This window comes from Schistocerca cancellata, chromosome 1 (assembly GCF_023864275.1).
Source record: "Schistocerca cancellata isolate TAMUIC-IGC-003103 chromosome 1, iqSchCanc2.1, whole genome shotgun sequence".
Classification (NCBI taxonomy): domain Eukaryota; kingdom Metazoa; phylum Arthropoda; class Insecta; order Orthoptera; family Acrididae; genus Schistocerca; species Schistocerca cancellata.
The window spans coordinates 204,805,908-204,833,590 of NC_064626.1; the positions used below are offsets into that span (position 1 = coordinate 204,805,908).

General features: G+C 41.3%; 1 protein-coding gene across 1 annotated transcript in view; it reads left to right on the plus strand.

Moving 5' to 3' along the window:
- The window catches only part of LOC126163715 (adenylate kinase 7-like), a 129,885-nt gene that overhangs the window by 14,872 nt on the left and 87,330 nt on the right, over positions 1–27,683 (plus strand). Inside the window, exon 5 of the mRNA XM_049920185.1 lies at positions 21,056–21,166. Within this exon, the coding sequence (XP_049776142.1) occupies positions 21,056–21,166 (111 nt within the window). The remainder of the gene's footprint in view (positions 1–21,055; positions 21,167–27,683) is intronic.

The window sequence follows — 27,683 nt, forward strand, 5'->3', positions numbered from 1 at the left end:
TACAACTGACCATATGGTTTTAATTTTATCCTGAATCTTAGCTATTCTATCTGCATGCCACATACTTTTTGTCTTCCTAATAACATTTTTAAGCACCTTACAATACTGTATGTAATGGGTTACTGCATTTAGATTTTGCCTGTTTCTAACGTTTTGATATAACTGCCACTTTGTTCCACAAGATATTCTTATCCCTCTAGTCAGCCACCCAGGCTGCCTATTTGTGCTAGTACCCTGTTTTGAACATTCTAATGGAAAGCAACTTTCAAAGAGCACGAGAAAAGCGTTATATTTATCATCTACTGTATCAGCACTATAAACATCTTGCCACTCTTGTTCCTTGATAAGGTTTACAAAGGTCTCTACAGAAACTGGATCAGCTTTCCTAAACAGTTGATAACTATATTTAACATATGTTGCAGCACAAAAATCTTTTAGAGTTAAAATTTGTGCTCGTGATCTGAAAGGCCATTCACCTTTTTGCTAACAGAATGCCCTTCTAGTAATGAGGGATGAACAAAAATGTTGTCTATGGTTGTTCTATTGTTCCCTTGCACTCTCGTTGGAAAAAATATGGTTTGCATAACATTATATGAATTAAGGAGGTCTACCAGCATCGTTTTCCTTGCACAATCACTTATATGATTAATGTTGAAGTCACCACATATAACTAACTTTTTGTTTTTTCTATAAAGTGAACCAAGAACCTCCTCTAGTTTTAGCAAAAATGTTGTGAAATCGGAGTCTGGGGATCTATAAATAACAACAGTTAGAAGTTTAGCTCCATTAAATTTAACCACACCTGCACAACATTCAAACACCTTTTCGATGGAGTACTTTGAAACATCAATTGACTCAAATGGGATGCCGTTTTTCACATACACGGCTACTCCCCCACACTGCAAAGAGCTCCTCGAAAAGCTGCCAGCCAACCTGTATCCTGGTAAAGGAAGCCTCTGAATTATCTCCTTATTTAAGAAGTGTTCAGATATACCAATAATTTCAGAGTCAACATCTATAAGCAGTTCAGTAACTTTATCTCTAATACCTTGTATATTTTGATGAAATATACTAATTCCCTCATTACTTGGATACCTAAGCTTTGTCAAAAGTGGTTCCTTTGTTAGAGAGACTTCCTTTAAGCAGGAATACCTATCAGCTGACTTCAATCTAAAAAAGGTGCAGTTCTAAAACCCACTACTGCAGGAATTTTCCCATGAGTGATCCCACCACCCCCACCTATGCTGTCACCTATAAGCTTTGCCAATCTCCCCTTCCCATACCTGCTGAGGTGCAGGCCATGTCTAGTGAACCCCATCCTGCTGATAGACTACACTAACACCACTGAAATGTGACCCATGCTTTCTGTCATCAGCACACCCCCAAGTCTCATGTTATTATGCCTGACAGCTGTATTAAGATGAGGCCGATCGTGACGCTGAAACAGTTCCACGAAATGCACATTCGTGTTGCCAGTCTGAGTGGCTATCTTTTCCAGGTCACCATCTATGTCATACTCCCCATCCCTATCAATACTATTACCAGCCCCACCCACAATCACTACCTGATCCTCTTTAGTAAATTCCCTACATAACCCACCTATGTTAACAGTCACCTCAGCCAATCCTGCATTAGGCTTCACAATGCTGGTGACCTGGTACTCTCTCCCCAACACTTCCTGCAACAGCTGGCCTACACCTCTGCCATGAGAACTACCTAATAGCAGAACCTTCTTCTTCCTCTTCGGCTTTACAACTGTTCTAGCCACCGTAACTGCTGAGGTCTGCTGCATACTTCCTACATTTACAGCTACCAGAGATTCCTCTCCACTAGACTCTTACAGTTTGTCATATCTATTGCAAACATGAATAGTAACACTATCTGAAAATCTTCTTCTCCTAGCAGATCTCTTGCCAACAGCCAGCTCCCATTCCCCAACCCCCTTCCCCCTCCTCATCCTATCTAGCTCCTCCTGTGCATTTTTCAACTGCACCTGAAGGGCACACATCTTAATGCTCCTGCTCCTCTATCAATTTACTATTGCTACATAACCTGCAGTTCCAGGAGAGGATCTCACCAGAATGCCCACTGGCTTCCCCACTGCATTCCCCCCAGTGAAAATACTTCAAACAAGTCTCACACTGCAATCCACTACTCACAAAACTACGGCAAAGCCCACACTTCTCACTCATGGTAAAATTTTACACTTATTGAAACAAGAAAACTACTTTATCTAAGTTCCGCTACTACAATAAGAAGATGTTAAAACCTGACTACAATAATCACAAACTTACTCTACAAGGGAAGTAACTACTATTATTAACAGTATTAATCAACAACAAATGAGAATATAACAAAAGACTAATACAGAAAGAGAATCAAACGTCTAATGACACAGTAACGAAACTGAAAACAGTTCCCAAAAGGTTCTTCTGAAATTATTTCACCAGAAAACACCAAGAACACCAGTTGAAGACTACTTAAGTTCCTAAATAAACTATTATACACACACAATTAATTAGTACTTAGCTTACGATGCGCCGCTACAGCTGCAACTGGTCAGCACGGAATGTAAACACAGGTAAGAGGTTAAGTTGCTCGATATGAAACACTCACAAATATCAGGTCACAACAAAAGAAAGGCAGAGGTGAATGAAGAAACCACTAATAAGTCACTTATATAGCAAATATTATCACAAAAACCCTTAAAATATGTATCTGAAACCTAAAAATATATAAAAATTTAGAGAGCGATCTCACACGCAGTCACTCGTTTACGACGTCACACCAAAGATCCCACCAGAACTTTGATTACATCTTGTCATGCCCTGAAATTAGAAATGTCCTGCCACTATCCTTCCCACCCCTCCCACAGTGGTATTCCGGAGTCCACCAAATCTACATAATATACTTGTCCATTCTTACACAGCCCCTCCTCCCAATCACTTACTTCAGGGATCATGCCCCTGTAATAGGTCTAGATGCAATATCTGTCTCATACATCCTTTTACCACACCTACTCCAGTCCAGTCACTAACATCAACTATTCCATCAGAAGCAGGGCTACCTGTGGAACCAGTCACGTGACTACAAGCTAAGCTGCAACCACTGTGCTGCGTTCCATGTAGGTATGACAACCAAGAAGCTGTCTGCATGAATGGCTACCAACAAACTGTGGCCAAGAAACAGGTGGACCATCCTGTTACTGTTTACTCTGCCAAACATGATATCCTTCATTTCAATGACTGCTTCACAGCCTGTGGCATATGGATCCTTCCCACCATCACCAGCTTTTCTAGATTGCACAGGTGGGATCTTTCTCTGCAATACATCCTACATTCTCGTAACCCTCCTGGCCTCAACATTCATTAGTCACTGTCCTCATCCATCCAGACCCTTCCCTGTTCCCTTTCCAGGACTAGAAATCTGTCATTCCACCACCACACCCAGGTTTTTCTCCTTTTCTACTACTTCCCCCCCTCCCTCCCCACCTCTCTGCTGCCCTTCGTATATTCTGCAGCACTTCACTGTCCACCATACCCACCATATTATCCCTCCCCCTCCCCACCCTAGCCTCCTCCTTACCTCCTCCCAGTTTCCACTCCTATCATGCACTGGTGCTGCCACTCACAGTGTAATTTCAGTTGCCTGAGACTTCAGTTGTATGTGTGAGTTGCGTATGCATGAGTGTGTGTCCATGTGCGTGTGTGTGTGTGTGTGTGTGTGTGTGTGTGTGTGTGTGTGTGTGTGTGTGTTTTTGTCTATTGTTGATGAAGGCCTTAATGGCCAAAAGCTTTAATTTTGACTCTTTTTATTGTGCCTGTCTGTGACTCAGCACCTCTGTTACATGGTGAGTAGCAACTTCCCTTCTCATAATAGTGGTTTTACATTCGATCCTGGATTTTCTGTTGTTTGATTTTTGCTCGACAGCTTTTCTTCGATCCTAACCCACTGCTGTTTTCCTTTGTTACTATTTTCTTTTGCATCACTATACTCAATGTCTTTCCTTTTTTCACTTCTTTCCTGTGTTTCCCTTGTCACCTTACAGAGCAAACAGCATGCTCTACTTACGAGCCACACTGTATCAACCATCTCGGCCGTGAACAACAGACAGCTACAAGACCACGCTGATGTTGTTGCAGCATCTTATGCCCCACATTACTCCCGCCGATATACTTAATCATACACTTTCAAACTGGTCAGTTTCCCTGTGTCATTTCCTGTCTTTTTGCATGTTAGTGCCTGCATCTTTCCAGTGGCACATGATCGTGTATCTTATCCTGTGAACCCCTCCCCACACCCCACACTTTCTCTGTTCTATCCCAGTTCAGACACACTAATTCCACCTCATCCAGTCACATCTGCTGTCCCCCTTCTTCACACTTATCCATCCTCAGACCTGCTATCCACAGTAGTGTATATAGTTTTTTTATTAGGTATTCTTTACTTTGATTCTTGTGACTTCTCCCAATTTAGTGAGTTATCATGTTTCGCTATCGTCGACTCCCACAGATTTCTTCTTATTTCCCTCTTTTGCATCAATTTCATCCTTTTCATGAAGTTTCACACATATTTGGGTGTATTTTTGTGAACATTTTTTGGATGTAATTCTACATTATTTACGTAATTTTTCGCATTTTTTCGCCACGATGGGTCCTTGCCCCTTCCATCTGTGTTAATACAGAAAAGTTTCCAGATACCTAGCCATATCCCAGTCCCACATTCTGTTCCTGCATTGTTGCTTGGCCCATGGAATCCCCCCTAATGGCCTTACCATTAAATTACCCTTCTCTGGTTGCCAACGCTCCTTCTTCAATGAACCCCACCTGTTCGGATCCCAACAATCCTTTGCCCTCACCAACATAGTCCTGCAAAACCATATCAACCGACCCCAAACCTCCTAACATTATGTTCTTTCCATCCACAAAATTCTCCTGCTATGCAATCCCAAATTCCTGGAACCCGTAACACACACTGAGACTCTTGCCCTGCAGGAACTTAAGCAACATGCACAGTGCCACCTCAAAAAGCTCTCCATCCTGGCCACTTCCTACTCCCGCCTTGGAGTACCACTGTCCACCACCTCTACAACAACATCCAAACTTTCCCCTCATCGCTGCCAAATCCTGTCTCACAGACCTACGACATTCTCCACCCTCCAAAACTCCCTCCCACCACCACACAGAGACCAGAACCTAAATAGACCCACTACACAGTCATGAAGCTTTCCTCCAGAACCCTTAGCCCCACAGAAATATCAGTTCTTTCCAAAGACCTCACCTTTTGCCCCACTCCCAAATTCAATCGCGCAAGACTTATTAAAGATCTTCTTTCCTTCTCCTCCTTTTTTTGCCACCAACCCTTCCAACCAGACTCAAACAAAGACCAATACTGAACCTTGCCTAACTCAGTTCACTCCTCCACCCAACCATGATCCTTCCCCATTGCCCCCAAACCACACCCTGTTAACTTTCCAGAATTTCTTAACCTCAAACCTTGCCTCACCATCATTCCCCAAATCCCTCAACATGCAAACTAATCTTACATCTGCAGAAATAACTGTAGTCCATCATCTAAAAACTTATCCTGATCTTATAATCCTTCCTGTGGACCAAGACTCCACCACTGTTGTTTTGAACTGCAAGGATTACCTGGCGGAAGGACTTCGCCAGCTGTCAGATACTTCCACCTACAAACCTTGCGACAGTGTGACCCCATTCCAATAATCCAATGGGATCTCCAGTCACTCCTCAAATCCTTAGACCCATCCCAGAACCTCTCCCCGGAGTCCATCTCTCTACTTACACCTATCAATCCCTACACTGCTACCTTCTACATGCTTCCTAAAGTCCATAAACCAAATCACCACTGTGGCTTATATAAAAGATACCAACCATTCCCTACACTGACTCTCCACAGTTCCTGTCCCTTTACCACACGGTGCCCAGCTCGTCACTATTGATGCCACCTCCCCATACACTAACATTTCTGATGCCCTTGGCCTTACTGCTACTGAACACTATCCAACCCAATGCCCAACGGATTCCAAACAAATAACCTCCTTAGTAGTCACCATGACCAACTACATCCTCATGTACAAATACTTCTCCTTTGAAGACATTACCTACAAACAAATCCGGAGTTCAGCTATGGGCACCCATGTGGCACCATCCTATGCCAACCTATTCATGGGCCATCTAGCGGAATCCTTCCTAAAACCCAGAATCCTAAACCCCTCACCTGGTTCGGATACTTTGATGACATCTTTGCCTACCTACAAACAAATCCGGAGTACAGCTATGGGCACCCATGTGGCACCATCCTATGCCAACCTATTCATGGGCCATGTAGAGGAATCCTTCCTAAAACCCAGAATCCTAAACCCCTCACCTGGTTCGGATTCATTGATGACATCTTTGCTATCTGGATAGAAGGTGAGCATACCCTATCCACAGTCTTCCAGAACCTCAACAACTTCTCCCCCATTTGCTTCATCTGGTCCTACTCAAACCAACAAGCCACCTTCCTAGATGTTGACCTCCACCTCAAAGATGGCTATATCAATACTTCTGTCCATATCAGACCTACTAACCACCAGCAATACCTCCATTTTGACAGCTGCCATGCGTTCCATACCAAGAAGTCCCTACCATACATCCTAGTCATCCATGGTCATTGCAACTGCAGTGACAAGCAGTCCCTCGAAAAATATATCACAGGTCTCACTGAAGCCTTCACTGGCTGTAATTATCCTCCCAACCTTGTACAAAATCAAATCTCCTGTACCTTATCTTTCCAGTCTTTCACCATCTCCTGAAGTTCCACCATCTGGCCACAGAGGAACATTCCCCTCATAACTCAGTACCACCCAGGACTGGAGCAACTGAATTACATTCTCCATTAGGGTTTCGACTACCTCTCGTCATGCCCTGAAATGAGAAATGTCCTGCCCACTATCCTTCCCACTCCTCCCACAGTGGTATTCCGCTGTCCACCAAACTTACATGTAGAATGTAGAATATACTCGTACAAGACACGCTCCCAATCACTTATCTCAGGGCTCATACTCCTGTAATAGACCTAGATGCAAGACCTGTCCCATACATCCTCCCAACACCACCCACTCCACTCCGGTCACAAACATAATCTATCCCATGAAAGGCATGGCTACCTGTGAAACCAGTCAAGTGATCTACAAGCTAAGCTGCAACCACTGTGCTTCATTCTGTGTAGGTATGACAACCAACAAGCTGTCTGTCCACATGAATGGACACCGACAAACTGTAGCCAAGAAACAAGTGGACCACATTGTTGTTGAACATGCTGCCAAACATGGTATCCCTCATTTCAATGACTTCTTTACAGCCTGTGCCATATGGATCCTTCCTGCCAACACCAGCTTTTTTGAACTGCACAGGTGGAACTTTCCCTGCAATACATCCTACGTTCCCATAACCCTCCTGGCCTCAACATTCGTTAGTCACTGTCCTCACCCATTCAGCCCCTTCCCTGTTCCCATCCAGCACTACACAGCCATCATTCCAACATCACAACCAGTCTTTTTACTTATCTCCTTTTCTGCTGCACCCTCCCCCTCCTCCTCCTCCCCCTCCTCCACACCACTTCCCTGCCCTCCGTCTAACCTGCAGCACTTCACTGTCCACCACCCCCACCACACCAAACTACCCCTCCCTTTCCCCGCCTTAGCCTCCTCCTTACTCCCACTCAGTTGCCGCTCGCATCATGCGCTGTTTGCAGTGTGGTTTCAGTTGCCTGAGATTTCAGTCATGTGTGTGTGTGTGTGTGTGTGTGTGTGTGTGTGTCTATTGTAGACAAAGGCTTTAATGGCTGAGAGCTTTAATTGTGTGAGGCTTTTTGTTGTGCCTACCAGCAACTCAGCATCTCTGCTACATGGTGACTGGCAAATTTCCTTCTCATAATACTGTTTTTACATTGCATCCTGGATTTTCCATTGTTTGATGTAGGAAGATAGGTTACAAGTAACAGGCTGAAGTGGTTGATCCAATCCAACAAGCCACCTTCTTCAGTGTTGACCTTCACCTCAAGGACGGATACAACAGAACTTCCATCCATACCAAACCTACCAACCATCAGCAATAGCTCCAGTTTGATAATTGCCACCTATTCCTTACCAATGAGTCCCTGCCATACAGCCTAGCCACCTGTGCTCATTGCATCTGTAATAGTGAGCAGTCCCTCTCCAAATATACCAAGGGTGTTAATGAGTCCATTACAGACTGAAATTACCATAACAGCCTTGTACAGAAACAGGCGTCCTGTGTCCTGTCTCTCCAGTCTCCTACCACCTGCCACATAGGCAATGTCTGGTCACAAAGGAACATTCTGCTCGTGACTCAGTACCACCCAGGACTGGAACAAATGAATGACTGAATTTGGGAGCAGTCATGTGATCTACAAAATGAAGCTGCAACCATTGCATTACTTTCTAACTGAGCATGAGAACTAACAAGTTGTCTCTTTATTTTTATGCCCACCAAAAAACTGTGGCCAAGAAACAGACAGACCATCCAGCTGATCAACATGCTGCTCACATTGTTTCACTTCAATGACTGCTTCACAGCCTGCACCATATGGATCTTTCTTACCAATACCAGCTTTTCTGAATTGTGCAGGGTGAGTACGCTTCTTGCAGTGTCTCCTACGTTCCATTACCCCCTGATATCAAACTTTGCTAGTCCCTGTCCTCCAACTATCTATCCTCCCTGCTCCCATTACAGCACAACACAGTCTTCTGTTCCTCTAAAATAACCACTAGTCTTTTTCCTCTTCTCTAATTTTCTGCTTTTCCATTCCCTCCGCCCCCTTTTCTCTCTTCCCTTATTCCAGCAGCCCATAGTAATCTCACCCAGTACATTTACACTTGCAGTCCCTTCTCTTCACACTTATCCTCCCACTGACCTGCATCACACTATTTTATTGATTTTTCTCTCATAGTGTTTTCATGTTGATTTTAGTGCATTTTCCCCTTTCACTATCGACCTACACCCTCAGGTTTCACCTTTTTCCCCATACTTCATCTATTCTGTCCTCCATATAGTTTTACATATTTTTTATCCTCCACTGTGAATACTTGCTCCTTCCACTGGCACCAGTAAAGAAATTGTTACTTACCCATATCGACAACCGAGTCCCACATACTGCTCCTGTGCTGTTGTCTAGCTCATGGAACCTTTCCAGATGGCCTGACCATCAAACTATCTGTCTTCAGCTGCAACCCCTCCTTCCATAACGGCCTCTATCTGATCAAAATCTGAGAGTCCATACCCCTCTCCAACCTACGTTATGTTTTTGTGAAGTCCAGAATTATAAATTACAGAATTTGTGACCTTGCAATGAAGCATAATATAACAGATCAGTGACATGTGCCTTTTGGATTCCAGGCGAACATATATTTGTGCATCAGATGGCCAAAGTGTACTACATTGATTTTTTTAAATTATTATTTTGATACGTAGATATTTTGTGTAGCTTATCCTCCCCTTGAACATCAGAATGCTTAGTTATGCTAACACATTTCAAGTTACATTAAATTGTTATGTACTGTATTCATGTGCAACATTTGGTCTGTTCTTTCATTGCAAATAACTAAATAACAAAACATGTTTTGATGTTGGCTGGTGAAATGAAATTGCCAGGTGATAAGTAAAAGAAAAAAAAAAGAAAAGAAATTTACTATCAAAGATAATACAGTTAAGTTCTGGACAAGTACTTCAGGTAGTGTGTGACTGATGTGTGTAGACAGTGTGGATTTGATAAATTGCAATAGATCATCTCTACATTTCAGATATCCAGTTTACAGCAGAGACTGGCAAGAAAGGTCACACTCTACATCTACATCTACATGGACACTCTGCAAATCACATTTGAACGCCTGGCAGAGGCTTCATCGAACCACCTTCACAATTATCTATTATTCCAATCTCATATAGCCCACGGAAAGAATGAACACCTATATGTTTCCGTACGAGCTCTGATTAACCTTATTTTATTGTGGTGATCATTCCGCCCTATGTAGGTCGGAGTCAACAAAATATTTTCATATTCAGAGGAGAAAGTTGGTGATTGGAATTTCGTGAGAAGATTTCGTCCCAACAAAAAATGCCTCCCTTTTAATGATTTCCATCCCATCATTTCTGTGACACTCTCTCCCATATTTCACGATAATACAAAACATGCTGCCTTTCTTTGAACTTTTATGATGTACTCCAACAGTCCTACCTGGTAAGGAGCCCACACCGTGCAGCAGTATTCTAAAAGAGGATGGACAAGCGTAGTGTAGTAGGTCTATTACATTTTATAAGTGTCCTGCCAATAAAATGCAGCCTTTGGTTAGCTTTCCTCACAACATTTTCTATTTGTTCTTTCCAATTTGTTTGTAATTGTAATACCTAGTATTTAGTTGAATTTATGGCTTTTAGATTAGACTGATTTATCATGTAACTGAAGTTTAACGAGTTCCTTTTAGTACTCATGTGGATGACCTCACACTTTTCATTATTTAGGGCCAACTGCCACTTTTTGCACCATTCAGACATTTTTTATAAATTGTTTTGCAGTTTCTTTTGATCTTCTGATGACTTTATTAGTCAAATTTGAGTTTACAGCAAGGTAGAAATGATATTAAAAAAGAAATTAGATAAATCAGAAAATAATTACTTAATTAAGATTTTAGTATAACATATTTTTAAAATGGACTGAAAAGTATAAAATAATTTCTCTTCTCTCCCTACAGATTCCTAATGACTTACAGTCCAGATAATTTCTGCTTTTGAATTTTTTATAGCTATGGCATTATGTGAAAATTTGAAATGAAAAAATGGGGCACATGCAATATATAATTGATGCCTGAATAGCTCATCTAAGTTACTGACAATTTTATTTCACTGCAAATGATATGAACTGTTGTGTGATTTTTCTCAATGACAGCTATTCACTACACTACTTACTATTATCTGTTGCATGGACCAAATGTTTTTTGTTTAAAATTTTACAAATATTGCCATATCTATTAAAAATACACAAGCACTGATTTTCAGTACTATCTGTATGGGGCTAGGAGAAATTATTTTATACTGTATAGCCCATTTTATAAAACATGTCACATTAAAACCTTTTTTTAAAAAAAATAATTATTTTCCGCTGTTTATTCTTATGCAAGTGAAATATTTCAGTCAATTTCAAACATTTTGATGATATTACAACAGACATGGGGTAAATTTCAGGATTATTTCAGTTTCTCTTCACCTGACTCAACCAGTATATTGTTTCCTCTGAAGTATATCTTGCAAAAAGATTGATAAGGTAAAAATGAGAGAGAATCAAGCTCAAGTGGAGGCTTACTAACAATAATTCTTACTGTGAAACATTCACAGCTGGATTAGGAAAACGGGGAAGTAGCAGCAATACGCAAAGTACCTTCCACCAATACACACCAGACGAGAACGTGATTTGATATTGCAGTGACATCCAGTTTTGAATTATGGTGAAAGTTTCAACTTTCTAGCTCTTTGGAAAGTTAGTTTAAAATCAATTGTAAAGTTTGTGCTGAATAGACAGACACTAAACCAAGATATTATTCTCTCTCTCTCTCTCTCTCTATTCGTTTAGTCGGTTCCGACTCGTCGTGACCCCATGAACCAAATCACACCACTTTTTCCTGCCTTGCACTTTCTCCCGTAGACCTTCCAGGTTGGGACACATTGCTTCTGTGATGCCATCGATCCATCTCATCCTCTGAAGTCCTCTTCTTCTAGTTCCTTCAATCTTCCCCAGCATTAATGTTTTTTCCAGTGAGGCATGCCTTCGCATTGTGTCCAAAGTAGGTCAGCTTTTGTTTTAACATTAGACCTTCCAGGGAGAAATCTGGTTTTATTTGCTCCAATATTGATCTGTTGGTTCTCTTTGCAGTCCATGGAACTCTAAGAAGTTTCCTCCAACACCACAATTTGAAGGAGTCAATTCTTTGCCGTTCAGCCTTTCTAATGGTCCAGGTCTCACCTCCATACATCACAACTCGAAAGACCATAGCCCTCACAATACGGATCTTTGTTGCTAGTGTTATATCTCTGGACCTTATAACCTTGTCAAGGTTTGACATCGCCTGTCTACCGAGCAACAGGCGTCTCCAGATTTCATGGCTGCAGTCGCCATCAGCAGAGATCTGGGAACTGAGATAACTGAATGTGGTCACTACCTCCATGGTTTCTCCTGCTATATCGCACGAATTGGTAGGTGTAGTTGCCATAATTTTCATTTTCTTCATATTCAGCATAAGACCAGCCTTTTCACTTTCGTCTTTCACCTTCAGTAAGAGTGTTCTCAATTCTTCTTCACTTTCTGCCAACAGGATCGTATCATCCGCGTATCTGAGGTTGTTTACATTTATTCCAGCTATTTTAATTCCTGTTTCTCCTTCATCTAGCCTCGCATTCCTCATAACATGTTCTGCATACAGATTGAATAAGTACGGTGACAGTATGCAGCCTTGCCGGAACCCTTTCTGAATCTTTATCCATTTCATTGTTCCATACATAGTTCTCACCGTAGCTTCTTGGTCAAGGTATAAACTCCATATCAGATGAATGAGGTGATCTGGTACACCCATGTTTTTCAGTACGTTCCATAATTTGTTGTGATCGATGCAGTCAAAGGCTTTGGCGTAGTCAATAAAGCAGAGGTACACATCTTTCTGGAATTCTCTCGCTTTTTCCATAATCCACCGAATGTTAGCAATTTGATCTCTAGTTCCTCTTCCTTTCCTAAATCCAGCTTGTTCTTCTGGTAGCTCTCGATCTAGATATTGGCGAAGTCTATTTTGTAAGATTTTCAACATAACTTTGCTAGCATGTGAAATAAGTGCGATTGTTCGGTAATCTGAGCATTCTTTAGAACTTCTCTTCTTTGGAATGGGGATGAATACTGATCTTTTCCAGTCTTCTGGCCACTGCTGTGTGACCCATATTTTTTGACATATTGAGTGCAGTGCTTTCACTGCATCCTTTCCAGTGACTTTAAACAATTCTGCTGGTATTTCATCATGTCCACTAGTTTTGTTATCAGCCATATTTTCAAGGGCCCACTGGATTTCGCTCTCCAAAGTATCTGGCTCTAGTTCTAAATTAACATTAACATCAGCAGTAGAAGCCCTGTCATTATGCAGTTCTTTCTTGTATAGGTCTTCTACATATTCTGCCCATATTTCCTTAACATCCTCTGCTTCACTCAGATCTTTCCTGTTTCTATCTTTTATCATTCCAATTTTTGCCTGGAATTTTCCTTTAATTTCTCTAATTTTCTTATAAAGATCTCTTGTCTTCCCCATTCCGTTACTATCTTCAACTTCCTTGCACTGTTCATTAAAGAATATATTTTTATCTCTTGTAGCTAATTTCTGAAAATCTTTATTTAATTCAAACATAGCTGATCTACCTCCCTTGATTTTTGCTTTCCTTCATTCTTCTGCAACTTGCAGTGCCTCAACTGATAGCCATCTAGCCTTCTTGCTGTTACTTTTCTTGGGAATGTGTTTCTCTGCGGCCTCCTTGACAGTATTAGCTACTTCTGTCCACATCTCTTGCAAGCTTTTGTCCTCTAGCTGTAATAGATTAAATCTGTTTTGTACCTCTACAGCGTAGTCAGAGGGTATAGAGTTAAGGTCGTATCTGCAAGTTTGGATACGTTTTGCTACATTCTGAAGTTTCAGACAAAATTTTGCAATCAGGAGCTCATGATCTGATCCGCAGTCAGCCCCAGGTCTTGTTGTAGCTGACTGAACCGCGCTCTTCCACCTCTGATTACAAAGTATGTAATCAATTTGGTTCCAGTGTTGGCCATCTGGCAAAGTCCAGGTATATAGGCATCGTTTTGGTAGTTGAAACAGTGTATTAGTAATTATCAATGCATTTTCTTGGCATAATTCTAGGAGTCTCTGTCCAGCTTCATTTGTTGTACCAAGACCATATTTCCCTGTTATACCTTCTACAGCTTGATTTCCCACTTTGGCTTTCCAATCTCCAACTATGAAGACAATATCCTTTTTTGGTGTTGACAGTAGTAATTCCGGTAAATCGCCATAGAACTGGTCAATAATTTCCTTTTCAGCATCGGTTGTTGGTGCATAAACTTGAATTACTGTGATTTTGAGGGGCTGACCTTGAAGCCTGATGGACATCATTCTATCATTTTTATATTTGCATCCCATTACAGCTTTTCTCACTTTATCACTAACTATGAAGGCTACTCCATTACTTCTGTTGTTATCGTGCCCAGAATAATGCACCAAATGGCCATCCAAAGCAAATTCTCCCATGCCAGTCCACCTCATTTCACTTATTCCCAACATGTCGATGTTAATTTCCTCCATTTTTCTTTTCACTATGTCTAGTTTTCCTTGATACATGGATCTTACATTCCATGTTCCTATGCAGTGCTTCTCGTTGCACCATCTTACTCTTCGTGAAGCTCCTCTCAACCTGATTCCCCCCGGAGATCCGATCGGGGAACTTGAAACTCCGGAACATTTTGAGCTGAGCAAAGCCATGGGGTTTTCTTGGGAAGATATTATTACATTATCATAAAGTTCTGAGCTATGGTGAAAGATTCAAGTCTCTAGCTCAGCAGAAAGTTACTGTAAAATCAGTTGCAAAATTTGTTCTGAACAAATAGACGGACAGAAAAACAGAGTACATTTTTGAGAATTTTTGGAAATTACCATTGTCTCAAGTATAATCTAATTAATAGTAAATCAGTGTTTCTGACTTAGTTATTGTAGCAGATATTGTAAGTATGCTATTGTGTTACATCTAGTTATTCCTTAAAGAGGAGTATATATTATCAACATTTATCTTAAATTAACTCTGTTTTTTAGTTTGTTAATGAATATAATTAAACTCAGAAAGTTTTTGAGAATTAGTAATTTTTACCACAGGTTTTACTGTTGCATTTATAGAAATCTTGTTTTGTGTATTTGCTTCAATTCTTATAGGGACCTAGTAATTGCTGGTCCCAAGGAAGCTCATGTAGATCCTGTCTCATCTGCAGTGACCTGTCAATGGTAGATCTAGGCATCCTGGACAGGGTAGACAGGAACCAGGAAGGACTCAGGAACAAGTTAGAGGTGGTCTTCACTGAAACTGAAACGTACCTAGCTGGACTCACTTCACCCGTTTTGGGGAAACCTGCTTTGTCCTGTATCAAGAGGAGAAGAAAGCAAAAGGATAGGACTCTGTTAATCATTGGCAGTTCAGACATATGACAATTACTGGTACTGCTTAGCGAAATGGCAGAGGGACCAGGAAAGAGCACCAGGTGCACTTAGTATGTAGGCCTGGGGGCCTCATGCAACATGCTGAAAAGGCTGTTCTAGCAACCACTGAGGGAACAGGATGGAGCCAGTTGTGGATTTTGGAACAAACAATGCCTGTCATCTGGGCTATGAGGTCATACTTGGATCATTCCAGCAAGTGAGTGGAGAGAAGATCGAGAAGACCAGCCTTGCTCACAGAGTTTCAACGAAGCTCACAATTTGCAGCATTGCCCCCAAAATTGACCGTGGCCCTTTGGTTCTAAGTCAAATAAAAGGACTGAAGAAGAGACTTTGAAAGTTCTGTGACAAGCTAGGCTGTGACTTCTTGGACTTGTGGCATAGTGTTAGGGTCCCTCTAAATGTGTCAGGTGTGCACTACACATCAGAAGCTGCTATTCTGGTAACTGACTGTTTGTGGGGTGCACACAAGGGTTTTTAGATTAAATGACTCTCCTTCTACTCTAGATTATGACAGCTGTAGCAGACCCAGAAGTATATGTGTAACATCCAAAAGTATGCTCTCCACAGTGAAAGTATTAAAATCCTGGTAATTAACTGCCCCAACATTCACAACAGAGTGCCAGAGTCTGAAGTGCTCCTGAAAAGCAGTGAAGCTCACATAATACTTGGTACAGAAAGCTGGTTAAAATGTGAAATTGTTAGCAATGACATTTTTGGAGAAAATTTAAGTGCACATTGAAAGGACAGACAAGTGGGAAATGGAGGTGGTGTATTTGTTGCAATAGACAAGAAACTCAAATCCTCCAAGATAGAAACTGAAGCTGTGTGTGAGACTGTTTGGGCAAGACTCAGCATCAAGAGTGGTAACTGGATCCTTTCATTGCCCACCACACTCATCTCCTGATGTAATCGTTGTTGGAGACTTAAATCATCCAACAATCAGTTGAGAAAATTGCGGTTTTCTTAGTGGCAGACGTGGCAAGACTTCCTGTGAAACATTACTAAATGCCTTCTCTGAACACTACCTAGAAGAGATAGTTCAGAACACCACTCATGATGGAAATATATTTAGTCTAATGACAACAAATAGAAATGACCTGTTTGAGGATGTCCACACTGAAACTATTATCAATGGCCATGATCAGTTGTGGCAACACTGATTCCCAAAGTACAAAGGACAACTAAAACATGTAGAAAGATACATATGTAAAGTAGAGTATATAAAAAAGCAGTGGTATCTTACCCCAGTGAGGAACTTAAAACGTTCAGCACATGACAGGAGCATGTAGAGGAACTATGGACCAAGTTTAAAAGACTAGTTGACCATGCACTGCGTAGATATATACCCAGTAAAACAGTTCATTATGGAAGGACCCTCAAGGTATACACACAGGTGACAAAAGTTATGGGACATCTATTATATCATGTCAGACCTCCTTTTTCCCAGCATAGTGCAGAAGCTCAATTTGGCATGACTTAACAAGTTGTCAGAAAGAATACTGAGTCAGGGTGCTTCTATAGCCATCCATAATAGAGGAAGTGTTGCTGATGAAAGATTTTGTGCACATCTAACCTCTCAGTTATGTCCCATAAATGTTCGATGGGATGGATGTTGGTGATGTGGATGGCCAAACCATTTGCTCAGATTATTGAGAATGTTCTTCAAATCAGTTGTGAGCAGTTGTGGCCCAGTGACGTGGTGCATGTCAGCCATAAAAATTCCCTCATTGTTTGGAAACATGAAGTTGATGAATGGCTGCAAATGGTCTCCAAGTAATTGAACATAACCATTTCCAGTCAATGATCACTTCCGTTGGACCAGAGAATCAAGTCCGTGTCATTTAGGGTCTGGCCAATCTGGTCACAAGCCCAGGAGAGGCACTGCATGCGATGTCATGCTGCTAACAAAGGCACTCACCTCTATCATGTGCTGCCACTACCCATGAACATCAAATTTTGCTGCACAGTCCTAATGGATATCATTTGTCATACATCCTACATTGATTTCCATGGTTATTTCACAGAGTACTTTGTGTCCATTAGCACTAACAATTCTAAACAGGTGACACTGCTCTAAATTGTTAAATGTGGCCCATCTGCCAATGCATTGCCTGTGGTGAGAGGTAATGTCTGGAATCCAATATTCTCAGCACACTCTTGGCAATGGGTATCTCAAAAGACTGAATTCCCTAACAATTTCCAGAATGAAATGTCCCATGTGTCTAGCTCCATCTACCATTCTGCATTCAAGGTTTGTTAATTCCTGTCATGTTGCCATAATCATGTTGGAAACCCTTTCACATGAATCAACTGTGTACAAATGATAGCTCCACCAATGCACTGCCCTTTTATATCTAGTGTACGCGATACTACTGCCATCTGTATATGCACATATCACTACCCCATGACTTTTGTCACCTCAGTGTACATACCCTACAGAGAAACATACAAAGAAATAGAGACTACTGCATAATAGGTGTTAAAGTATAAAACTATAAGTAGAGTGATGCTGAATGAAATGTGTGTTGCTATCAAGACAGTAATGTATGGAGCTGCAGTGATTGCTGTAGCAGAATATTGTCAAATGATCTTTAACAAAACCAAAAGAAATTCTGCTTATATGTAAATGCTGTTTTTAGCACCAGTGTTAGTGTCCAGTCTCTCACAAATGAGACAGGAACTGAAATTGAGGATAGCAAAGCAAAAGAAATGCTTAACTCTGATTTCAAACATTCCTTTAAAAAGGAGAACTCAGGAGAATTGCTCCAATTTAATCCTCATACCACTGAAAAGGTGAGTGAAGTAAGTGTCAGTGTCAGTGGCATTAAGAAACAGCTGAAATCATTAAAATTGAACAAAACTCCAAGACCTGATGGAATCCCTTTCATCTATACTCAATTTGCGGGTGAGTTAGCCCTAATCTAGTGTAGATCCCTTGAACAAAAAACCGTGTCCATTAATTGGAAGAAAGCACAGAGGGCTAGTAGAAGTGATCCACAAAAATACCATCCAATATCCTTAACATTGATTTGTTGTAGAATCTTAGAACATATTCTTAACTCAAATGTAATGAGCTACCGCAAATCGAATGCCCCCCCCCCCCCCCCCCCCCTCCATGCCAACCAGCATGGATTCTGAAAAACATTGATCACACGAACCCAAACTCATACTTTTCTTGTTGTGGTTGGCAGGAGAGCCAACACCATGTTACTTGAGGAGGCCGAAAGGCACGCGTTTTAGCTCACGCAGGCTGGCGTGAGGTCTGGAACAGGACAAGGAAATTAGAATTTAGAAAAAACAGATGTAGCTGCTGGAATACTTAACTTTAATCCATTAATGATGAACATCGGTGTTGACAGTACGTGATTCACAATATCAATAGTAACTGATAATGGTGCCTTGCTAGATCGTAGCAAATGACGTAGCTGAAGGCTATGCTAAACTAACATCTTGGCAAATGAGAATGTAAGTAGGCAGTGGACCATCACTAGCAAAGTCGGCTGTACAACTGGGGCGAGTGCTAGGAAGTCTCTCTAGACCTGCCGTGTGGCGGGGCTTCAGTCTGCAATCACTGATAGTGGCAACACGCGGGTCCGATGTATACTACTGGACTGCGGCCGATTTAAAGGCTACCACCTAGCAAGTGTGGTGTCTGGTGGTGACACCACATTTCTCTCAAGACATACTGAAAGCTTAGGATCAAACATTTAAGTAGATGCAGTATTTCTTGACTTCCAAAAAGCATTTGACTCTGTAGCACATATATGCTTATTGTCAAAAGTATTATCATGGGATATCAAGTGAAATATGTGACTGGATTGAGAATTTTTTGGTAGGGAGGACATAGCATGGTATCTTCAAAAGAGAGTCATTGTCAAATGTAGAAGTAAGTCTGGGTATGCCCCAAGAAAGTTTGATGGGATATTTGCTGTTCATGTTGTGTATTAATGATTGTGAGGACAATATTAATAGTAAACTCAGACATTTGCAAATGATGCAGTTATCTATACTGAAGCTCTGTCTTAAAGAAGCTGCATAATAAACCAGTCAAATCTTGATAAGATTTCAAAGTGGTACAGACATTGGTAACTTTCTTTAAATATTCAGAAATGCAAAATTGTGCACTTTACAAAATAAAGAAATATAATATCCCATGACTATAATGTCAGTGAGTGGCAGTTTGATTCAGCCAACTCACACATATACCTGGGTGTAACACATTGTAGGGGATATTAAATGGAATGGTCACATAGGCTCAGATGTGGCTAAAACTGTGGTAGACTTCAGTACATTGGTAGAATACTGGGGAAGTGCAATCATTCTACAAAGGAAATTACATGCAAATCACTCATGTGACCCATTCTAGAATATTGCTCAAGTGTGTGGGACCCATATCAAACAGGAATAACAGAGGGTATTGGACATATACAAAGAAGAGCAGCACGAATAGTCATGGATGACCTGTGGGAGAGCGTCAGAGCGATGCTGAACAAACTGAACTGGCAGACTATCGAAGATAGATATAAACTATCCTGAGAAAGCCTGCTTACAAACTCAGGAACTGGCTTTAAATGATGGCTCTAGGAATATACTACAGTACAATCCCCTACATATCACTCATGGGGAGAAGTTAGATTAGTGACAGCACACGCAGAGGAATTTAAACAATCATTCCTTCTGTGCTCCATATGTGAGTGGAACAGGAAGAGACCATAATAACTGGTACAATGGATGTGTCCTTTGCCATGCACTTCATAGAGGACAGTGGTACATAGAGGATAGATTCATATTTAGAAAGTACACTCGCCATACACCAAACAAGAAATCAAGTTGATATTGCATTGCATGCAGTTCTGAGCTGCACTGAAAGCTTCAAGTCTCTCACTCATCAGGAAGTTAGTTTCAAGTCAATTGCAAAATGTGTACGGAATAAAAAGATGACAAAGCAACCTAATAAAAATATGTTAAAGTCAAATAAATATGATGGGACATATTCATTATTTCATGGTTTAATACTGCAACTCTGAAGAAGTCTAATTGTGTTGATTACCATTCAATTAAATCTCTTAAAGAACTGTGTTTTTCTGTCATTCTCAGTGTGACTTTTTTATTTAAATTGGTAATCAAATAACATATACTTAATTGTGAAAGGAATCAAAAAGTTATAAACTGTATTTTCACAAACCAGTATTTGTGGACTCTTATTACTTTTCTATAGCTTACAAACAAGAACATAAAACTTATTTGTATGTTAAGTTAACAGAGTATAAAGATTTCTTGGAGCTGCTTCATCTAAATGAAGCATGTTAGCCACACATTTTATGAAATGTTTCAATAGTCAACCAAATGAAAAAGGATCTTAACTTAGGAAGCAGCATACTTCCTCCATTCTTTGCCATGAATGTCATCAATCAAATAATGCTTTTCCTTTTAGGTATCTACTGCTTATTGTCACCAGAAACTGAGAAGTTTCCCCCTGGCTGCTTGTTTCAGCCACAGATCATTTCTGAAGAACATTCCTATGCACAAAAACAACTGATGTTAACTATTAACCCAACCATTAGACAAAAAAATGGAAGGCAGTTATTGCCTTAAAATTATCTATAATATCTACAAGGCACATTTGTGTATGCATTGATAAATCCCACTTTATGTACATATCCTCTATTTTTGTTATGTTCCTTTTAGGAAGTTTATATCACAAAACTACAAATAGTAGTTACTGCTGACCATATTTCTACTTCATAGGAAGAACCAGATCTGCCCTTTACAGAGAATGACTATCGAAAGAGGAAGCCTCATCCAAACTATAAACAGCATATTGAACTTGAACATGAAGTGGTCCAGGTAGGGAAAAAGGTATGTTTCTGAAATTGGTACTATGCAACATTTCAAATAGTTGTTATGAACTTGTTTTTTTTTTTTTCTATCTTTTTATAAAATCTAAGTTTGATCGTGTTAGGTATCTGGGGCTTTCCATTTATGACAGCAATTCTGGCCTTTTTTGTAATGTAATTTGTCAAGGTTTTTACTTGCCTTTGGCAAGCTATTTCATGAAAATGTTGTAATGATTGACATGTATTTCTTGCTATTATACAACAGTGTTTCATGCACTACAAAAAGGAACAAATGGTTGAATCAATGATTCATATTTGCCAATAGTTCAGGGAAGAAACAAGCATTTGCCTTTTCCTAAAGCAATTTAATGAAAAACCATAGTGGCTCTAAACTACTGTGGTCAGACAAGGATTCGAATCACAGTTTATTTATATGAAGCACTTTTTTGTATTTTGCAAAATTACCATGTCCAGGAGACAGAGAAGTGATGATCTTATTGCATTGAAGATTTTGGTTGTAGCAATGTATACATGTCTCTGTTCCATCTTTTATCTTAGAATTTCACACAGTTGTCCCCCATAGACCATGGAATTAGCCATGGTAGGTGGCTCATATGCTTCAGCTATGCATTTAGTTGTACCATATGTGCCACCACACATTGGAAGGGTATCTGTGAAGAAGCCAGACTAACATATGGTTTCTGAAGAGGACCATCAAACTTTTTGGTAGCAAGGGCAATATTTGGAATGATTCACTGATTTGGGCTTAAAGCATAGCTCTGCTGCAGTGCAGCAGAAGGCACAGTGGCCAGGTGAGTACAAGGCCATCAATACAAAATCAGATAGGGATAATGTTGAAATAGATCTAAATCAGAATAAGAAAATATGAATACAGATGAACTACTAGGAATAGCATAGTGAACACATTACCATAGCCAATATAGTCAAACAGCCAACACCCACTGCAGTAGTACAAGATACACTGAGGTGACAAAAGTCATAGTACATGTCCTAATACCATGTTGGACCTTCTTTTGTCCAGCGTAGTGCAGCAACTTGATGTGCCATGGACACAACAAGTCGTTGGAAGTCTCTTGTGAAATATTGAGCATGCTGCCTCTATAACCAACTATAATTGTGAAAATGTTGCTGGTACAGGATTTTGTGCATGAAACGACCTCTCAGTCACGTTTCATAAATGTTCAGTAAGATTCATCTTGGACAATCTTGGTGGCCCAATCATTTGTTTGAACTTTCAGAATGTTCTTCAAACCAGTTAAAAACAGTTGTTGCCTGGTGATGTGGTGCTTGTTCATCCATAGAACTTCTGTCAATATTTGGGAACAAGAAGTCCATGAACAGCTGCAAATGGTTTCCCAGCAGCCAGTGTAACCAACATAACCATTTCCAGTTGAGCTTTCTTAACAGCATCTTTACAGATATTTTCTCCATGATCTCCTGCTGTATCTCACTGGGGTCTTATTACAGGCTTTTCTGAACCTCACCTTCCTGGTGTTACTTTAAGTTTCCTGGGGTGGGATCAAACGTAGTTTTCCAGTTTATTGATTTCCTTCCATAGATTATGAAAATCTTCTTCAGTATAACATTAATGGAAGGGCGCTGATGATCCAGCTGTTTAGTACCCTCCACCATAAATCATCATCATCATCATCCAGTTTAGTTGGACCAGAAGACCCAGTCTGTTCCATGTAAAGACAGCCCACACCATTATAGAGCCGTCACCATCTCGCACAGTGCCTTGTTGACAACCTATGTCCATGGCTTCATGGGGTTTGAACCCTACCATCAGCTCTTACTGACTGAAATCAGGACCCATCTGACCAGGCTGTCATTTTGCAGTCATCTAGATCCCAACCAATGTGGTCACAAGCCCAGGAGAGGCACTGCATGCGATGTGCTGTTAGCAGAGGCACTCGCATCGGTTGTGTGCTGCCATAGTCCATTAATGTCAAATTTTGCTGCACTGTACTAATGGATATGCTTGTTGTATATTCCATATTGATTTCCATGGTTATTTCACACGATGTTGCTTGTCTGTTAGCACTGACAACTGCTGTTGATTGTTAAGTGAGGGCCCTCTGTCACTGCATTGCCGTGGTGAGAGGTAATGCCTGAAATTTGGTACTCTCAGCACACTATTGACACTGTGGATCTTACCTAATGATTTCCAGAAAGGAATGTCCCATGTGTCTAACTTCATCTACCATCCTAGAGAAGGAAAGTTGCTACTCACCATATAGTGGAGACGCTGAGTCGCGATAGGCACAACAGAAAGATTCACACAATTATAGCTTTTGCCATTAAGCCCTTTATCATCAATAGACAAACATACACACACGCACACACACACTCACACAAATGCAACTTGCACAGACATCTGCAGTCTCAGACAACTGAAACCACACTGTGAGCAGCAGCACCAATGCATGATGGGAGTGACAAATGGGTGGGGGTAAGGAATAGGCTGGGGGAGGGATAGTATGGTGGGGGTGGCGAACAGTAAAGTGTTACAGTATAGATGGAGGGCAGGAGAGAAGGTGTGGTGGAGGGGGGGGGGGGGGCGTAGGGGTGGGGGGTATAAGTAGCAGAAAGGAGAGAAATAAAAAGAAATTAAAAGACTGGGCGTGGCAGTGAAATGATGGCTGTGTAGTGCTGGAATAGAAACAGGGAGAGGGCTAGATGGGTGAGAACAGTGACTAACGAAGGTTGAGGTCAGGAGGGTTACGGGGACATAAAATGTACTGCAGGGAAAGTTCCCACCCGTGCAATTCAGAAAAGCTGGTGTTGGTGGGAAGGATTCATACAGCACAGGCTGTGAAGCAATCATTGGGATGAGGGATATCATGTTTGGCAGCGTGTTCAGCAACAGGGTGGTCCACTTGCTTTTTGGGCACCTTTTGTCAGTGGCCGTTCATCCGGACAGACAGTTTGTTGGTTGTCATGCCTACACAGAATGCAGCAAAGTGGTTGAAGCTTAGCTTGTAAATCACATCACTGGTTTCACAGGTAGCCCTGCCTTTGATGGGGTAGGTGACGTTAGTGACTGGACTGGAGTAGGTGGTGGTGGGAGGATGTATGAGACAGGTCTTCCATCTAGGTCTATTACAGTGGTATAAGCCATGAGGTAAGGGACTGGGAGCAGGGTTGTGTAAGGATGGACAGGTATATTGTCTAGGTACGGTAGACGGTGAAATACCACTGTAGGAGGGGTGGGAAGGATAGTGGGTGGGACATTTCTCATTTCAGGGCATGATGAGAGATAATCGAAACCCTGACAGAGAATGTAATTCAGTTGCTCCAGTCCCGAATGGTACTGAGTTATGAGGAGAGTGCTCCTCTGTGGCTGGACTGAGGGACTTTGGGAGGTGGTGGGAGACTGGAAAGATAAGGCATGGGAGATTTGTTTTTGTACAAGGTTGGGAGGATGGGAGGATGCAAGATCTAGATGCAAGACCTGTCCCATAGATCCTCCCAACACCACCCACTCCACTCCGGTCACAAACATCATCTATCCCATGAAAGGCATGGCTACCTGTGAAACCAGTCGTGATCTACAAGCTAAGCTGCAACCACTGTGCTTCATTCTGTGTAGGTATGACGACCAACAAGCTGTCTGTCTGCATGAATGGCCACTGACAAACTGTAGCCAAGAAACAAGTGGACCACATTGTTGTTGAACATGCTGCCAAACATGGTATCCTTCATTTCAATGACTTCTTCACAGCCTGTGCCATATGGATCCTTCGTACTAACACCAGCTTTTCTGAACTGCACAGGTGGGAACTTTCCCTGCAATACATCCTACATTCCCGTAACCTTCCTGTCCTCAACCTTCATTAGTCACTGTCCTCACCCTCCAGCCCCCTCCCTGTTCCCATTCCAGCACTACACAGCCATCATTTCACTGCCACACCCAGTCTTTTAATTTCTTTTTATTTCTCTCCTTTCTGCTACTTATCCCCCCCACCCCCCACCCCCACCCCCTCCACCACACCTTCTCTCCTGCCCTCCATCTAAACTATAGCACTTCACTGTTCGCCACCCCCACCATACTTTCCCTCCCCCAGCCTCCTCCTTACCCCCACCCATTTGTCACTTCCATCATGCATTGGTGCTGCTGCTCACAGTGTGGTTTCAGTCGTCTGAGACTGCAGATGTCTGTGCAAGTTGCATTTGTGTGATTGTGTGTGTGCGTGTGTGTATGTTTGTCTATTGATGATAAAGGGCTTAATGGCAAAAGCTATAATTGTGTGAATCTTTCTGTTGTGCCTATCGCGACTCAGCGTCTCCACTATATGGTGAGTAGCGAGTTTCCTTCTCTAATATTGTTACATTCCATCCTGGATTTTCCATTGTTTGATTTTCATCTACATTCAAAGTCTGTTGATTCCTGTAGTGCAGCCATAATCACATCAGACACCTAAGTGCAGATGACATCTCCACCAATGTGTTGCCTCCTTATACCTTTTCTATGCAACACTACCACCATCTGTATATGTGCATATCACTGTTTCTTGACTTTTGTCACCTCAGAGGTATACATGGCTACTAGCACTGCAGAGGATGACAACTTTAAAAAAAATTATGATGAGATAAAAGAAGTTGTTCAGTTATTAAAGAAAGAGAAATTAAAGGAGATGAGATCTTGGTGTTTTGAAAGAATCAGTAGTTGTAAGAATGCATCATAATAGATTCTTTGAAACTTTTTGTGCCTACCTACACCTTTGTTTGGAAACTAACTGCAGCAAGACTAGGAAATTACCACCCTATGTCTAGGTTGATGTTAACACCACAATATAAATTGCTGCAAGTTTCCAGTATTTTGGAGATGAATAGTGATGTTACTTCTGGCCTTCATGGTGTGGAGTTCTGTCAAGCATGACTTCAGGTCAAGGATGGTGTCTGAGAGAACTTCGTTGGCAAAATCAATGTCACACATATCCTTTGTCCTCATATGTTACTTCTCAAGCAACAGTATCGTGGTGCCATGTATCCTCAAGACAATGCTCATCCACAAGAAGCACATGTTTCTGTGAACTGTCTGAAAGATCATGAGGTACTTCCACAGCTAGCAAGATCCTCAGATCTGTCCCTGATAGAACAAGTGTTGGACCAGCTTGCACCTGAACTCTGCTTCAGTGCTGTTATACCGAATATCAAGAACCAGTTACAACAGTTGTGGGTCAGACTGCCTCAGAGGAGGATACAACAGCATAATGATACCATTCCCAAATGAATCAGTGCATGCATCCAGGCCAGAGGGGTTGCAATGTCATACTGATAATTGAGCCCATACTGCCAAGTTCTTTTTAAATTTGACTTGATATTGTAATCACATGAGTAACATCACACACCCTCTCAATCCAGGAAGGTTCATTTCATTTCCTCCTCCACTTCTGGGTGATTCACTTTTTATGTCAGGCGGTATATTTTATTTCAGAATTTGATGTGACACTTCATAAAGAAGGTTTTTAGTTTCTTATTTTTGTAATATATATGCCAAAGCAATTTAACAATATTTTGAAAAGGGTGGATTGTTGCTCACTGTAAAGATGACACATTTAGTTGCATACAGACACAATGAAAAGACTGTTACACACTGAGCTTTTGTCCAAAGCCTTCTGCAGGAAAGAAAGCACATACACATTTCAGACAAGCAAGGAGACCTCTCACACACAGCACTGCTATCTCAGGCTGCTCAGACCAGAATTCAACTGTTGTGTTGAATAAAAGCAGTAATCCAGAGAAAGGTGGGGAAGAGGAGGATAGCAGGCATGAGTGGGAGGAGAAAAGAGCACTGTCTGACAGAGCATGCAGGGACTAGACAGTGGCAGGATAAGGTTTCCAGGCACAGCATCAGGAGGCTGTGGGGGAGAGACAGGGGGATTGGGGGGGAGATGAGGGGGGAGAAGGAGCAGGGGGGGAAGAAACAGGGAGCAGAAAAGGAGAGAAGCAGAGAAGATGAAAGCCAGTGGCTGCCTTGGCAGAGAGTGGCACACAGTGAGGGTGAGGAGACATGTATTGGGAAGAGGTGATAGGACAGAGGATGGATATTGTTGGGGGGAATTTATGGGAGCAATAGGTAACATACAGCAATTAAAGAATAGTAATTAATTGAGATATTTTAAGGTTAGAGATATTCAGGGTGTATACGACCCGGGACAACCGGGATATCCGGAAAAAACCTGGGAATCTTTTCATCTGGGAGACTGGGAAAAAGACAGGAATTTTTTTAGAATTCCAGGAATTTTTCATTCTTTTTGTTTTCTGTTAAATTTTTGTAATTTTGACTGGTAAGAAATGATACTCTAACAAACAATATTACTGTATCGCACTACTGCAGAGTAATACTGCAGTGATAAAACATGAACGAGAGAAAAACCTAAACTAAACTTAAAGTGCAAAGGAAATGCACCATATACAACAACAAAAGACAGTGCTCATACAAGCATCTGCCAACAGCGAAATATGTCAAAGGCTTTAGGAAGACTATGCAATGCTTCATAACAACAAACTGC